Genomic DNA, 16,942 nt, shown 5'->3' on the forward strand with positions numbered 1-16,942 from the left:
GCTGAAGCAGGGATCACCGCTCTCTGGGCGACAGGCTGGTTCAGTGAAATACCCGGGAGAAGGAACTCTGCGACCAAGCTTAGGGAAAAACCTGACTCCTGAATACATTTAACAGGAACCAGAACTTTAGCCGAAGTCTCCGGAGGCGAAACTGCGGAAACTTGAGCTGAAGCAGGGGATTTATAGCAAAGAATTTCTAAGGACTCCGTAAGGTTAGGGGAATCCTTCAAAACAACCTCTGCTGTCTGACTTGGGGACTCATTGTCTGAGGCTAAAACGAAGGCATTAACTTGGAGGCAGCAAGAATTTACAGGGGTTAATGCAGACAGTGCCTGAGTGTAGAACATAGGTAATCTTCTCTCTGTATTAGGAGAGACAATGAATCTCTCCTCTGGAACTAGGGGCGTGACCATGGCTGGCAGAGAACAGGGAATTATCAAAGGAGACTCAGAGAGCTGCCCCACAGGGGTTAATACAGAAATGACCCTGGGAACAGAACTTAGGGATTCTTTCTCTGACGGGGAAAGCGCACAGGACTGCCTATCAGAGGTTAAAGCTGGAAAACCCTCAAGACCTAGAGAGAGGGATTCAGAGCTAGAAATAGGAGAACTAAGGGACTTATTCTCTGATACTGGAACCTTAGTGTTGGTTAGCGAAACATACGTATACTCCAGGGGAGCTTCACAGGCCTGATTGGTAGGGGTTAATGTAGACGTATCATTGGAGTCAGGGGACCCGGGCATACAATCACGGCTAGGGAGCGTAGCAGTTACTACGTTTGGAGAAGTTGCTAATGGGTCTGTTTGGTCATCTCCTGGAGAGGGAGATATGTCCCCTGGTTTAGCGACAGGACTGGCAGCAGAGGGGAACTGCCAAATGGCGGCGTAGGCGGCCAGGAGGCGATCCTGTTTTAACAAGCAAACGTCCAATGCCGAGGAAAGTAAATGCAGCGAGTCCTGAGCATGAGTCACCATGACGAAAGGGTCCCCTTGTACTACATGAATGTCCAATGACAAAGCCAGGGCATTGAGAGTCATACGGGCGTTGGCCAGTTTCACAGGATTCACCTTATCCCAGGGAGAAGGGGAATCAGGGGAGAGAACACAAGTGGCAAAATACTGTTTTAAGTCTCTGAGGCAGGAAGCCTTACTAATGAGATCCTTACGGCATTTCTTTTGCAAAGGGGTTAAACCTTCAAACATACACGGACCTTCCATCAGGGTTAGAATATCGCGCAGATACCAGTCTTGATACTGGGACAGGTCTAAAGGTCGGGACAGGATTTCAGAAAAAAATGTACCAACCCTCACCTCAGCGGTGTCCGAGTTTGTGGGGCCGAGCATACTGTCACGGTTGTGCTCGCCACAAACCTGGGTCGGACCGCGTGGCTGAGGTGGGGTTGTAAAAGCACCGACCTTAGACCGCGCAGGCTGATCCGGATTGCGCAGTTCGTAGTCATACGTAGCAGGATCAGGATAGGAGAAGACAGCATCGTCGTTGTACAAGCCAGGGTCAGGACAGGAGATGTCAGGATAAACATTGTCCAAGCAGGAGTTCGGCAACAGGTAGTCAGGAAAGCCCCGCTTCAGCTTAGGAGCGCGGGGGTGGCCTCTGCGCGTGCGGCGACCATGGCCCATGGTACTGGTCTCAGGAGGTGGTAGACAGACCAGATTAGCACACCGCCTAGCTGCACGGGTAACCCAGTGCTACAGCGCAAGAGTCCTGTGCGGGTTAGGGAATCCTCCGTTACAGCGCAGGAACCAGGACACGGCCTCTCTATATTATATATATGCCGGTTCCCAAAGAAAATTACTCCGGCGTACCGAAGAGTCTCTAGATGTTTGTGGGACTGCTGAGACTTGGTACACTAGTGGACTGGTTCCCAATAACGCTGTTGGGCTTTCGCAACGCGTTTCACACGGAGTTGTGCTTCATCAGACGCCGGAGTAATTTTCTTTGGGAACCGGCATTTGAGGCGGGCTACCATCTAAGGGTCCTACGGGTCCTGCAAGAGCTGCAACCCGGAAGGAAGAGCAACGTGGTGCCGAGCCAGGCAGCCCCAGCGCGCGGGTCTACCTTGTAAGCCTCAGCACCATCTCCCTGTGCCTAGGACACCACCAGGACTGCTTTCCTCTGCCCTGTTCTACTGGACATACTTACCCCACTATGTAAGTTTTTATTGTTATTATTCAATTGTTTTAATTAAATCTTGACCCTTGGTGCGCTTTTGTGTTCCATTTTTTGATAAAGGCAGCATTATACTGCCGAAACGTTAGTTCTATTGGCACATTAAATTACATTTGCTTAAATCCGTGTGCCTGCTTACCTCTGTTCATCTAAGCTTCTAACACTCCGGAAGTACGGCCGAGCTCCGCGACACACATCATTCAGGCTGTTTACCGAGGCATGAAAACTTGCCAGCTTTATTTCCAAGCTAGAGCCGCACGTCTTCTCCAGTCAATGTGGAGAATGCAACTACAAAGAGAGAATTATGAACTTTTGAAGCAATGTGTAATGGTGCTCCAGTCAAATGTTAGGAAGTATCTGTAGCAAAGATGTGTGAGGATCGGTTGCAGGCTCCACCCCTGAGATGTCAGGATCAGGCGCAGGACCCACCTTCATGTTAACTCTATCGTCGGAACAGCTGATGCCTCATCAGCAACTGCTGTGCAGACTCCACCCAGTGACAATCTAGTGGTCTGATCTGTAGTCATCAATTTCAGCCGTGCAGCCTGTCCTCAGATTGGCTATTTAATTTAAGACAATCTTCACCTTTAGCCTTGCAGCCTCTCATCCAATTGGCTACCCGTCCTTTAAATGCTCAACGATTCCTTCTGCAAATCGGCTGAGCATAGTAGTTCTTTCCTAGTGACAAAGTGCTGTCCACAAGGGGGCCAGGGACACTTGGGTGGGTGGGAGGGGGCCAGGGACACTTGGGTGGGTGGGAGGGGGCCAGGGACGCTGCGACCCGGCAATTTTGGTGCCGTGGCCCGGTGCCGGGTCGCGACCCACCATTTGGGAAACGCTGCTCTACGCTGATCCTTCCTGATTAAACACAGTCTCTGTCACAGAGGTTGTCACCTTCAGGATGTCCCTGGACACCTCTCCTAGTCAGGGCCCTAGGAGCTGACCTTGCTCTTCTCTTACTCCCTTGTGGAGTAAGAGGAATATTGCTCCCCTCTCCCAGAGAGAGGGCCTCAAGCGTACCAGAGCCCTGACAGCTTGCTGGAATTGACTATCCTCTCCCAAAGGTGGAGAGGAACTCTTTCAATCAGGAAGTGGCAGTTAATTTAGTACAGATCCAGTAGACCCACCCCCGTGCCTTTGATTGACACAAGGCCTGAGTACTACCTTCTCTGACCAACTGAATTACAGTGTGTGGGGAAAACCCATATTTACTCCTGGCAGACCTGCCTTTACCAGGTATTACTGCACAGGAGGAGGACAGAATAATAGCCCAAACCTACTATACCAGGGCTATATTACATCCACCTATAGTTAGTTGGTTCACACCCTATATATGCACTAAAGCAGAATATTTATCCCATCCTTTTTTCCTTTGTTATCATCAAGGGGGGGATAAGGCTTAATATAATTTACTACCCAGTAACGCCTATTGTAACTAAAGTAAGCACTGACTTTAGCTCTTTGGTTTACTTTCCATCATTTGAATTATTAGGTGTGTGACTGGAATTTGCTCTGGCTCTTTGATGGGTTTCCCATCAATACGGGATCATGCCATTTATTTCTTATCTCAGTAAAATACTATTAAAGGTTATATGTTAAATTATTAGGGGTGTGCATTCAAGTGAATTTCTTTTTGAGAGCGCACACACACACACACACACACACACACACACACACACACACACACACACACACACACACACACACACACACACACACACACACACACACACACACACACACACACACACACACACACACACACACACACACACACACACACACACACACACACACACACCACTGTTGTCATAGGTGGAACTGCATCTTTAAACACTGGTCTTGGAATGCAGTCAGTGGCAGAGGTGAGCGGTGAATAGCTCGGCGATCGATTGGTTTGTTATCCTGGAGACAGAAGGGGGCGGCCATGTTGAATGTGTTGGTGTAAGCTGCTTCTGTCAGAGCGGGGGAGACCCGCACCCCGCCCATCACATCCCAGGGACCGGGCATCCCGTCCCCCCCCCATACCGGGAAGACAAGTTATTCCCTAGCCTGGCGGAGAAATCTCCCGTCCTCCTTCCCGGTGACTGACTCTCCCCCCCTCAGCCGATCCGGGATGTTCTCTAAAAAAACTCACGGGGATGTGAAGAAATCAACCCAGAAAGTGCTGGACACCAAGAAGGACGTGCTGACCCGTCTGAAACACCTGAGGATCGTGATAGGTAAGGAAGAACTGCGGTTGGAGACATTCCGTTGGGTACCAGAGATGAAGGTGGGGTTCTGGAGAGAGGGACATAGACATTAGGGAGGGGAAGGGTATATGCACTAGGGAGGGGATGGGTATATGCATTAGGAGGGGAAGAGAGAGATATACGTGCATTAAGTTGCGTGGGTGGGGATGCAATCATTAGTGGAGCAGAGATATACAAATTATATGGGGCAGAGGAGTATTCACATACGGTGGAGTGGAAGAAGAGCAACATTGGTGGGATATAGGGGGAGACTCGTATTAAGGGTTTGGGTATGAGGGGAGACTCGCGTTAAGGGTTTGAGTATGGGGGGAGACTCGCGTTAAGGATTTGAGTATGGGGGGAGACTCGCGTTAAGGGTTTGAGTATGGGGGGAGACTCGCGTTAAGGGTTTGAGTATGGGGGAGACTTGCATTGTATGTCTTTATTTGTATAGCGCCATTAATGTACATAGCGCTTCACAGTAGTAATACACGTGGTAATCCACATAAATAACAAATAATAAACGGATATAAATAACAGGTCATGGGAATAAGTGCTTCAGACAAATGTAACATTTAGGAAGAGGAGTCCCTGCTCCGAGGAGCTTACAATCTAATTGGTAGGTAGGAGGAACGTACAGAAACAGTAGGAGGGCATATTGGTAAGTGCTTCTGCAGGGGGCCAAGCTTTATGTATCGTGTCTAGTAATATCTACGGTGCTATTCATATGCTTCTTTATGCAAGTGTGTCTTAAGGTGGGTCTTAAAGGTGGATAGAGAGGGTGCTAGTCGGGTATTGAGTGGGAGGGCATTCCAGAGGTGTGGGGCCGTCAGTGAGAAAGGTTTAAGGCGGGAGAGGGCTTTAGATATGAAGGGGGTAGAGAGAAGACATCCTTGAGCAGAACGCAATAATCGGGATGGTGCATAGCGAGAAATTAGGGATGATATGTAAGGAGGGGCAGAAGAGTGTAAAGCTTTAAAAGTGAGGAGGACAATTGCATGCGTGATACGGGATTTGATAGGAAGTCGGGAGAGGGATTTGAGCAGGGGAGATGCTGAGACAGATTTAGGAGAGAGTAGAGTGATTCTGGCAGCAGCGTTTAGGATAGATTGTAGGGGAGACAGGTGAGAGGCAGAAAGACCGGACAGCAGGAGGTTACAGTAGTCGAGACGGGAGAGAATGAGGGCCTGAGTCAGAGTTTTAGCAGTCGAGCAACAGAGGAAAGGGCGCATGAAGGGTTTGAGTATGGGGGAGACTCGCATGAAGTGTTTGGGTATGGGGGAAACTCGTATGAAGTGTTTGGGTATGGGGGAGACTCGCATGAAATGTTTGGGTATGGGGGAGACTCGCATGAAGGGTATGGGGGGGAGACTCGCATGAAGGGTATGGGGGGGAGACTCGTATGGGGGGGAGACTCGCATGAAGGTTATGGGGGGGAGACTCGCATGAAGGGTATGGGGGGGAGACTCTCATGAAGGGTATGGGGGAGACTCGCATGAAGGGTATGGGGGGGCAGACTCGCATGAAGGGTATGGGGGGGCAGACTCGCATGAAGGGTATGGGGGGGCAGACTCGCATGAAGGGTATGGGGGGCAGACTCGCATGAAGGGTATGGGGGGGCAGACTCGCATGAAGGGTATGGGGGGGGCAGACTCGCATGAAGGGTATGGGGGGGCAGACTCGCATGAAGGGTATGGGGGGGCAGACTCGCATGAAGGGTATGGGGGGGCAGACTCGCATGAAGGGTATGGAAGGGCAGACTCGCATGAAGGGTATGGGGGGGCAGACTCGCATGAAGGGTATGGGGGGGCAGACTCGCATGAAGGGTATGGGGGGTGACTCGCATGAAGGGTATGGGGGGGAGACTCGCACGAAGGACGGGTTATGGGGGGGGAGACTCGCACGAAGGACGGGTTATGGGGGGGGAGACTCGCACGAAGGACGGGTTATGGGGGGGAGACTCGCACGAAAGACGGGTTATGGGGGGGAGACTCGCACGAAGGATGGGTTATGGGGTGGGGACTCGCACGAAGGATGGGTTATGGGGGTGGGGAGACTCGCACGAAGGATGGGTTATGGGGGTGGGGAGACTCGCACGAAGGATGGGTTATGGGGGTGGGGAGACTCGCACGAAGGATGGGTTATGGGGGTGGGGAGACTCGCACGAAGGATGGGTTATGGGGGTGGGGAGACTCGCACGAAGGATGGGTTATGGGGGTGGGGAGACTCGCACGAAGGATGGGTTATGGGGGTGGGGAGACTCGCACGAAGGATGGGTTATGGGGGTGGGGAGACTCGCACGAAGGATGGGTTATGGGGGTGGGGAGACTCGCACGAAGGATGGGTTATGGGGGTGGGGAGACTCGCACGAAGGATGGGTTATGGGGGTGGGGAGACTCGCACGAAGGATGGGTTATGGGGGTGGGGAGACTCGCACGAAGGATGGGTTATGGGGGTGGGGAGACTCGCACGAAGGATGGGTTATGGGGGTGGGGAGACTCGCACAAAGGATGGGTTATGGGGGTGGGGAGACTCGCACGAAGGATGGGTTATGGGGGTGGGGAGACTCGCACGAAGGATGGGTTATGGGGGTGGGGAGACTCGCACGAAGGATGGGTTATGGGGGTGGGGAGACTCGCACGGAGGATGGGTTATGGGGGTGGGGAGACTCGCACGAAGGATGGGTTATGGGGGGTGGGGAGACTCGCACGAAGGATGGGTTATGGGGGTGGGGAGACTCGCACGAAGGATGGGTTATGGGGGTGGGGAGACTCGCACGAAGGACGGGTTATGGGGGTGGGGAGACTCGCACGAAGGACGGGTTATGGGGGGGAGACTCGCACGAAGGACGGGTTATGGGGGGGAGACTCGCACGAAGGATGGGTTATGGGGGTGGGGAGACTCGCACGAAGGATGGGTTATGGGGGGGAGACTCGCACGAAGGACGGGTTATGGGGGAGACACGCACGAAGGACTGATTATGGGGGGGGGGAGACTCGCACGAAGGATGGGTTATGGGGGGGAGACTCGCACAAAGGACGGGTTATGGGGGGGGGGAGACTCGCACAAGGACGGGTTATGGGGGGGGGACTCGCACAAGGATGGGTTATAGGGGGGGAGACTCGCACGAAGGACGGGTTATAGGGGGGGGGAGACTCGCACGAAGGACGGGTTATGGGGGGAGACTCGCACAAGGACGGGTTATGGGGGGGGGGGGGAGACTCGCACAAGGACGGGTTATGGGGGGGGAGACTCGCACAAGGACGGGTTTATAGGGGGGGACTCGCACAAGGACGGGTTATGGGGGGGGGACTCGCACAAGGACGGGTTATAGGGGGGGAGACTCGCACGAAGGACGGGTTATAGGGGGGGGGGAGACTCGCACCAAGGACGGGTTATGGGGGGGGAGACTCGCACGACGGATGGGTTATGGGGGGGGGAGTGGGAGACTTGCATGAAGGATGGGTTATGGGGGGGGGGAGTGGGAGATTCGCATGAAATGTGAGTGAGAGACCCGGGTTGGGGGTTTCATAGCAATATCAAAGTGTGCAATGTACACGCCAAGTGTGGAGAAAGACATTTGTTGTGCCCGATTTTGAATGTATTGAAAGGCACAAGTTACCTGATACCCAGATTATATAATTGGATAGATTACATTGTGTAATTTCTTTCCTCATTTATGTGAGATATATATATATATTTCTACCAGATCTGAGTGGCTAAACGTTTCTTTCAACTGATAGGACTGCAATGGTATCCAAGCCCCTAATCTTTGCATGGCTTGTTCTTTGTGGTACACAGACCCCATGCATTATGAGGTGGGAGATTTTAGAGAGTAAAGTAGTTGGAGTAGGTAGGTAAAAGGCCCAACAAGGAGAAAGGATGCGTCGTGATATCCCATGTGAAATGTGGGAATGTTGTTCAATATCAAGTGTAAACAAACAGTGTGGTTATAAATCAACATTTTAAAGGTGCAATAATAGGTAGCAGACAGAAAAAAGGTTTTGTAAAGAATCAAACGGTCTAATTAGCTTTCGTAAACAAATCTTGTAGGAGCCTCTAAATGGGGAAGTGATTGCCAGTCAAGGTTTTTATTTTATTTACTGTTTTCTCAACCATAGAGCCGATAAGGAGAGGTGGTGAGAGGGGAGTTCTAGATGTGCAAACTGTTCTTCAACACAGTGACATCAGACAAAGAGGAATAGACATTGGAAATCACACCCATCTCGACTCACTATGTTGACAAAGTGGCTTTAAATCATAAAAAAAAAAGAACATATTCTAGGTCAGATTTGGGTTTAAATTTGCATCAATCACCCTTCAATGTCACTGCCCAAACGAGTAAGAACTAAGTAACAACTGACTTCCGGGATTGTGACCATGCTTCAGTAACAACCATATGTGGGCATTGCCCTCCCAGTGATCCAGTGATGGGAACACAAGGGTGGGGGGGGGGGTGGGCTCCCATTCTGATCATGAATGTGATCTCTATAAAAGAAGCATTAAGTGCATGACATATACCCTGTACATCGATAAGGGAATTAAAAGGGTTAAATTAAAGTACAAAGGAAATGTTTAATAAACAAAACTTTTTTTTGTCCTTATACTGTTAAGTCTTAAATAGCCTAGTTTTTCTTTCTTCCTTATGTTCAGTGGTGCATGTGTTCTTTGCCACTAGTTTGGCTAAAATCCCAGTTTTCTTCCATATATAATGAAGGCACAAAGGAAAATCTGCAGCTATTGCGTGCTATGATGGTCTGTTACATCCTCACTTTGCAATAAACACCAGTAAATATTTATATCTGACAATGGAACAGCCTCTTTACTGACAGGATGGTGGCAAATGCAGTAAACATGTTCAGAATTACTTGCAAGATCTGTAGGATAAAATATAGTGAAGTGTAGTTAGTTCCAAAACTGGGGGATCCAGATGGTCTTTAAAGGAGCAATCCCACATAGCCGCTGGCCAAGAATTACATTTTGTAAACAGTTAAACAATATAATTGGCATCCTTAAACTAATTTAACTGTGCTAAAACAATGATTTGGCTTTTTTTGTTTCTCAGGGAATTAATTTCAAATTGCATTTCTTAGGGGGAATCTGAGTGGCGGGATGTTTGTCAATCAAGTGATTTCTTTACACTTCACTTTATTAAAGATTTGATAAAGGAAGAGTGAAGTGGCTCGGGCTGTGCAAAGTGTTGTTGAATACGTAGTGACATTAGAGAAAAGGGAGCAGCCAGAGGAAGTTACACACCTCAATAGTCTCCACTCACCATATTTACAAGCGAATAACTTTAAAGAATGTATTTAAAAATACTGATGCGTTTCAGATCTTGGTAAAACCGGTCATCATTATGCGTGTGCGCTTCGGTCTTAGAGGGACAGCATCTTCAGAGATCCAATCCTTTCTACACTTAGTTGTTTTCCTTCCACATTACTGCAAGCTACTATTAAGCAGATTTGTCATTTTCTATGCAAGTCTCTCTGGAAATCCCTTCTGCTTGGGATAGAACAACATGGCAGATATGCAGAAATTGTAGTCCGAGTATAATAACTACATTGACTTGAGAGGGTTGTGCCAAACAGGAGATTCTGGGAGAGGAATACAGTAATCGTGAAGTCTCCCTAATACTGTGGCAACCCTTAAAATGACAGAAATAATTTATAATATGGTAAGTCTTTGGGATTTGTTTTGGAATACAATTTGTGATGGCATATTTATTTGGCCGCTGTGTGATAGGGACACAAGTGCTGCTGGTCTTTTGGGATTGCAACTGTACTCCAGTGATGTGAACCAAAGTGGAAGGAGCTTGCTCAAATTCCGTTCCAGTCGTATGTGAGCATTTTATAGCATGACATGCCCAGTACCTCCGGGCTCAACTGGCGGCCCTTATACACTCTTACATTATTGACAAAGTCCAAGCATGGATTCTGGGGCTCAAGGGTGTTCCAACAGAAAGATGGAGTGATATGGTACAATACAATGCCCTACCTATAATAATCTTCTAAATATATATAAGCGGTTCCGGTCAAGTCCATATAATTATATATAGTATATGTGCACTCTTGGGATGATTGCCAGTAATACAGCAAAAAAGATGGCGCCTAGCTGGATCCACTCTTCATCAGAGCCACACTCTTACATTAGTCTGCACTGGTTGCTTAGGCAGCTAAGTGCATTTTTTCACATTGAAACTTGCATGTAGGTTAAGGTAATATAAATATTTATAGTACAGATGTTATAAATGCTTGCAAACTGCAATAAGATGGTTTCCCTTCTACTCCTAAATGCTTTTTGATCTGGCCCAGTTTAAGAACTATTGGAAGAACCCTGTTGTACGTCATAGGGCTCCAGCAATGACGTTTTGTTTACGGTTAAAGCAGCAATATGTTTTAAATAAGAAATACATTTGTTAGAGATATATATATATATATATATATATATATATATATATATATATATATATATATATATATATATATATATATATGAGAAAAACAAAACAGAGAGCGCACGCCCCATAGTGTAACACTGTAACATTTAATGTAGGGAAGAATGGGTGGGGGTATTAAAAACACTCACAATGTGCAAGTTAAAATAAGGCAGTATGTGATTTATAATCACCACCAAGGCAGGTACAATCCGCAACAAGTAGAGAGTCCAAGAACAGCTGGAATCAGGCTCCCAAACAGCGCTGTCTCTCCGGTACCACTTGAAATCCTCCAAATCAGTAAGGTATCAGAGTAAGCCTCACTATAGCTCCATGTGCTCCACGGCCATAAAGGATGCACACAACGTGATGACGTAATGTCGCAAGGTACGTACGATACCGTTCTGTGGCGAACGAAATGCTTTTATTTGTGTGAGCTTTCGAGATACACTGATCTCTTCTTCTTGCGGTGTTACAATGAATAAAGCAAGCAAAGGGGTTTACTTAAAAACAGTGTCTCTCTTGGAATGTGCTTATCCCTCCCCGTGTGTAGATGCGATTTATGACTAGGTGTTTAAATAGTCCCTGTATGTTAGTGATTTAAGTGTGTGTGTGTGTATGTAAATATAAATGAATGAAGAGCCGACAGTGTATACAGCGCTTTACAAAAGGTGCGTGTGGAGTGGGAGTGTATATCAATGGTGTGGGTAGGTGTGGAAATGTGAATGTTGCATTACTAAGTGTGTGCAGTTACTATGTGGTCCCTATTGGTATTTAGGGATGGAATTACATTGAGTATATGTATGTGTAAGAGATAGCTGTGTGTGCATACATATAGCGCAGTATGTATAGACATGGCCTTTAGCACTCATGGGAAGAGAGTTCACTTGTGTCGGTAATGACTCATAAAACTTCTGTATCAGTTTAGGCCACCGCTAAGTGTCCCGAACAGTTGCATACATTTGTATTCATGCAATCGTCTCTCTTTCGGTGTTCTAAGATTACCTTTGAGTATGGCCACCTTCAGACCGTTCATATTATGGCCAGAGTCGGAGAAATATTCACAGACAGGACTGTCTCTTGTTCCGCGTGTGATGCCGTGGCGATGTAGATTCATTCTCTTGTTTAGCCCCTGTCCCGCCTCACCTATGTAGTAGCAGCCCCCTGGGCATTTCATGCACATGAGGTACACGACATTGCTGGAGGAACAGGTGAACCTTCCTCTTATTTTGTACTCCAGATTCCTGTGTGGTAATTGTATTGTGCCCGCTGTGTGGAGTATTGCACAGGTTTTGCATCTTGCGTCCTGGCATGGTCTTGTCCCGCATTCAGTTGTACTGTTGAATACTTTACTAATCACCATCATTTTCTTGAGATTATGAGGTTGTCTATATGATAATAAGGGGGTTTCAGGGAAGACTTGTTGTAGTCTTGTATCTTCCTGGAGAATCGGTTGTAGTTTCCTGGCAATCTTGCATAGGGCTTCTAGGTGTGGGTTATATGTGACCATCAAAGGTAGCCTGTCGCTTGTCTCTTTCTGTCTGTATTCAAGGAGATCACTTCTTGGTATTCTGGTGGATTTTCTGGTCTACAATTCTGTGGTTATATCCACGGTTTATGAAACGTATTGAAGTTCTCATGGAACTGTAGGAGGTCCTGTTCGCCAGAGGTCCAAATCAGGAGGATGTCATCTATGTAGCGAAGGTATGTAAGGGGTTTCAAGTGACAAGTGGAAAGAGAGTCACTTTCCAGTTTTGCGCAGAACAGATTGGCATACTGTGGCGCCATCTGAGTGCCCATAGCGGTCCCGGTTGTCTGGAGGTATGTGTCATTTCCAAATGTGAAGTAGTTATGGGTCAGAATAAATTTGATGCATTTAGTCACTGTCTCTGTGAGTGGCTCCTGCGGTCCCAGAAAGTATCTGCAGGCTGAAATCCCATCTTCGTCAGGGATGTTTGTGTAAAGTGACTACATCCATGGTTGCTAGTAGTGTTCCTGTTGTGAGGGGGCCAATGGCATTTAGTTTGTTAAGCAGGCCGGTGGTGTCCTGGATATATCTGGGTGTGTTCCTGACAAGTGGTTTTAGAATGCCTTCCACCCAGCCGAAAATATTCTCAGTCAGTGTGCCAGTTCCAGAGATAATAGGGGCCCATGGTTATCCTCTTTGTGAATTTTAGGGAGCATGTAGAATGTGCCAGGTTTTGGGTTAGTTGGTATCAGGTCCAGAATTTGTTCTCTTGTGTGGATCGGGAGTGGTTTAAGGATCCTGTTGAGTTCTCTCATGTATGTTTTTGTTGGATCCTCCTGCAGTTTGGTGTAATACTTGGCATCAGAGAGTTGTCTGTGGTGTTCATTATGACCACTGCTCCTCCCTTGTCCGCAGGTTTGATTATGTTGTGGTTGGCCTTTAGCGATTATATGGCTCTCCTCTCGATCAGTGTCGGATTATACGTTTGTTTCCTTTGTCCAGGATGGTGGTTTTGGCTCTGTGTCTAAAGCTTTCGATGTATCGGTCCAGTTTGGGGTTGCGCCCAGTTTGTGGGATCTAGTTGTATTTTTGCTTCTCCCTGCTCATGTGCAGCAGCACTCCTTCTACAGTGTTGGCACGATCTTGGTCGTGTCTGTCATGGAAGAACTCCTTAAGACGCAGTCTTCTGAAGAATTCTTCCAGGTCACTGCACAGCTCAATCTTGTCCATAGGCTTGGTAGGGCAGAATGGGAGACCCTTTGATAATTCTGAGGACTCTGCTAGGTTTGGTGTATAGTCTGAGATGTTAACAGTGCAGTCCTGCGGTTGGTGACTGTAAAAAATCACTCCGGGATGAAGCCCCACGCTGGGCGAAACCCGTATAGTGTGTCTACTGGTAGCCTTCATTTTATTATTTACTGCAAGATGAACTTTCTATGGTGCACCCCTTGTGAACTCTATCTACGATTTTGACATATGGAGGAAATCTCTTCTATCAGGATTCCTATGGACTCATCTCCATTAGGAGCTGAGTATTTCCCTGTTTGTCACCCGAGGTTTCATATCTATGGGACTGTTTTTTCCACTTTGATTTTGGCACTTGTTGTCATCAGTATTTTGTGACAGGAGTAGTATTTTTCCTCTCTGTCTCTTTCAGTGCTAATTCTCCCCTATTTTTGTGGATCTTCTCAGGCACCTTGATTTGTTCATGGATATGTATTTTTTTCATGCTATGTTTGTCCAGGGTATGAGTAGTTTATCCATCTTTTTTCTCCCCTGTTATATTTTTTTTTCAGTGTACTACATTTTTAGTATATATAAGTTTATTGTAATTTATATTTTTTCTGTTTTTACCAGTTTTTTGGATTTAACATTGGTATTGGAATTTAGAATTTAGTTTTTCTTTTCTCTTATTTTCTGGTAGTTAGGATTATTTAGGGATGTCTGTACTTTTTTTAGCTGATCTGTATCTTTCCATTTATTTGTTGGATATTAGATGAGATATATATTTTTTGGCTAATTTGTTCAGTTTTTTATATAGCATGTTTTGTGTGTGTATATATATGTGTATGTGTATGTGTATGTGTATGTGTATGTATATATATATATATATATATAACAAAACAAAAAATTGAAGTAGCGCCGCTAAATTACCAGTTAATTGTAGATAATAATAGAAGAGACAGTAGCTAATATGGTATGCTTGAAGGGGTAGCTAGATAGGGCTAATACACTAAGATAGAGACTTTAAAAGATACAATTGGCAATACAGTCTCTTGACATATATGTATGTGTATGTGTATGTGTATGTGTATGTGTATGTGTATGTGTATGTGTGTGTATATATATATATATATATATATATATATATATATATATATATATATATATATATATATATATATATATATATATATATATATATATATATATATAGTAAAAAAACTGACAAAAACCCTCCACAGTAAAGCATAAAGCAACTGTAAATATTACTGTATGTTCATTTGCATGTCTTAGACAGGTCTGCAACCCTGTCTTTCCCCATTGTCACCAAGCATCCAGCACTTCCACTGCAGCAAGGGATTCTGGGAAATGACATGCAAATGAGCACTCAGTGCCACCTTTTGTCTCAAGCTCGTATTACACAAGCCAATCCTCAAGCCAATGCATGCTGTTTTAAACACAGCTTTTAAACAGAGGCTGGGATGAGATGCAAAGCCATTAGACCTACTCACATACATGTTTCAACCTTGATGGGTATCATCAGTGTGAGGCTGGTCTTAATGGCAAAGCAGGTTTGAGACTAGACTAGGTAATCACCACTGTCATTAAGGTTATGGTGGGTAAAAAAAGTGACAAACCCTCCACAGTAAAGCATAAAGCAACTGTAAATATTACTGTATGTTCATTTGCATTTCTTAGACAGGTCTGCAACCCTGTCTTTCCCCATTGTCACCCAGCATCCAGCACTTCCACTGCAGCAAGGGATTCTGGGAAATGACATGCAAATGAGCACACAGTGCCACTTTTTGCTTCAAAAACCATTTTTAACATGCATGTCATTTCCCAGAATCCCTTGCTGCAGTTGAAGTGCTGTGTGCTGGGTGATAATGGGGAAAGGCGGGGTTGCAGACCTGCCTAAGACATGCAGATGAGCATACAGTTGTATTTTCATTTGCATATTTGCTTTGCTGTGGAGGGTTTTTGTCACTTTTTTTTACTCACCATAACTTAACTCAGTATTATATATATATACTAGCTGAGAGACCCGGCGTTGCCCGGGATGTAATTTGGGGGGGGGGGGGGGGGGGGGAAGGCGGACGACAGGGTTGGGCTTCCCCCGGGTGACTGACTGAATGGGTGGGTGACTGGGTGACTGACTGAATGGGTGGGTGACTGAGTGAGTGGGTGGGTGGGTGACTGAGTGAGTGGGTGGGTGACTGAGTAAGTGGGTGGGTGAGTGAGTGGGTGGGTGACTGAGTGGGTGGGTGACTGGGTGGGTGACTGAGTGGGTGGTTGGTTGACTGGGTGAAAGTGACTGGGTGACTGGGTGGGTATGTGGGTGACTGGGTGACAGTGCGTGGGTGGGAGACGGTGGGTGACTTACCTTGACCCCGTGGCATCTGGCTGGGGCAGGAGGTGAGTTCGGGAAGCTGGCGGGGGGGGGGGGGCAAGAGTGGCAGTAGGCCCGCGCCGCGCTTACCCTCCGTCTGGGAGCCGGTGCACGTGAGGAGGCCCGCGCCGCGCTTCCCCTCCGTCCGGGAGCCGGCGCACGTGAGGGGGAGTGCAGGAGGCCCGGGCCGCGTCGCGCTTCCCCTCTGTTCCTCGTTGTGAGCGAGGGGGGAGGAGCTTGGAGTTTGCTGCTGAGCAGGAGGGCCGCGCTTCCCCTCTCCGGGAGCCGGCGCACGTGAGGGGGAGTGCAGGAATCCCGGGCTGCGCCGCGCTTCCCCTCCGTTCCTCATTGTGAGCGAGGGGGGAGGAGCCTGGAGTTTGCTGCTGAGCAGGAGGGCCGCGCTTCCCCTCTCCGGGAGCGGCGCACGTGAGAGGGAGTGCAGGAGGCCCGGGCCGTGCCGCGCTTTTCCTCGTTGTGAGCGAGGGGGGAGGAGCCTGGAGTTTGCTGCTGAGCAGGAGGGCCGCGCTTCCCCTCTCCGGGAGCGGCGCACGGTGAGGGTGATGGTGCGGCTGGGGATGTTGCGGAGCGTGGGGATTTGGGGGAGGGGGGAGAGAGTGAGGGGCACCGGGAGAGAGTGAGGGGCACCGGGAGAGGAGGGGCACCGGGAGAGGAGGGGGGGGGTGTGGAAGGTGAGCTGCGGTCCAACTGACGGGGGAGAGTGAGGCCAAGCAACAGTGTGTGTGTGTGTGTGTGTGTGTGTGTCGTCACTCCGCCTCAGGCCAATGAGAGGTGCGGGGGCGGGCGGGCCAAGGGACCAATGAGATTTCCCCTAGGGACACAGGAAGATGCAGACAGGCATACAGTGCTTTCACAAATATATAATAATATATATATATTTATATATGTATATGTATATGTATGTATGTGTATGTATATATCTATCTATATATATCTATATATAGATATATATATATAATTTCCCAGAATCCCTTACTGCAGTGGAAGTGCTG

The 16,942-nt window shown here is 47.7% G+C and overlaps 1 protein-coding gene across 8 annotated transcripts in view; it reads left to right on the forward strand.

The window, feature by feature from the left end:
* The first annotated feature begins 4,064 nt into the window (after nt 1-4,064).
* RALGAPA1 (Ral GTPase activating protein catalytic subunit alpha 1) overlaps nt 4,065-16,942 on the forward strand; it is a 234,572-nt gene continuing 221,694 nt past the window's right edge. For 5 of the 8 annotated variants that reach the window (XM_075613327.1, XM_075613328.1, XM_075613331.1 and 2 more), the window contains exon 1: nt 4,065-4,409. In XM_075613327.1, the coding sequence (XP_075469442.1) occupies nt 4,304-4,409 (106 nt within the window). In that variant the 5' untranslated portion in view covers nt 4,065-4,303. The remainder of the gene's footprint in view (nt 4,410-16,942) is intronic. The other 3 variants (XM_075613333.1, XM_075613334.1, XM_075613335.1) reach the window with 2 other exon arrangements.

This window comes from Ascaphus truei, chromosome 9 (genome assembly GCF_040206685.1).
Source record: "Ascaphus truei isolate aAscTru1 chromosome 9, aAscTru1.hap1, whole genome shotgun sequence".
NCBI lineage: Eukaryota > Metazoa > Chordata > Amphibia > Anura > Ascaphidae > Ascaphus > Ascaphus truei.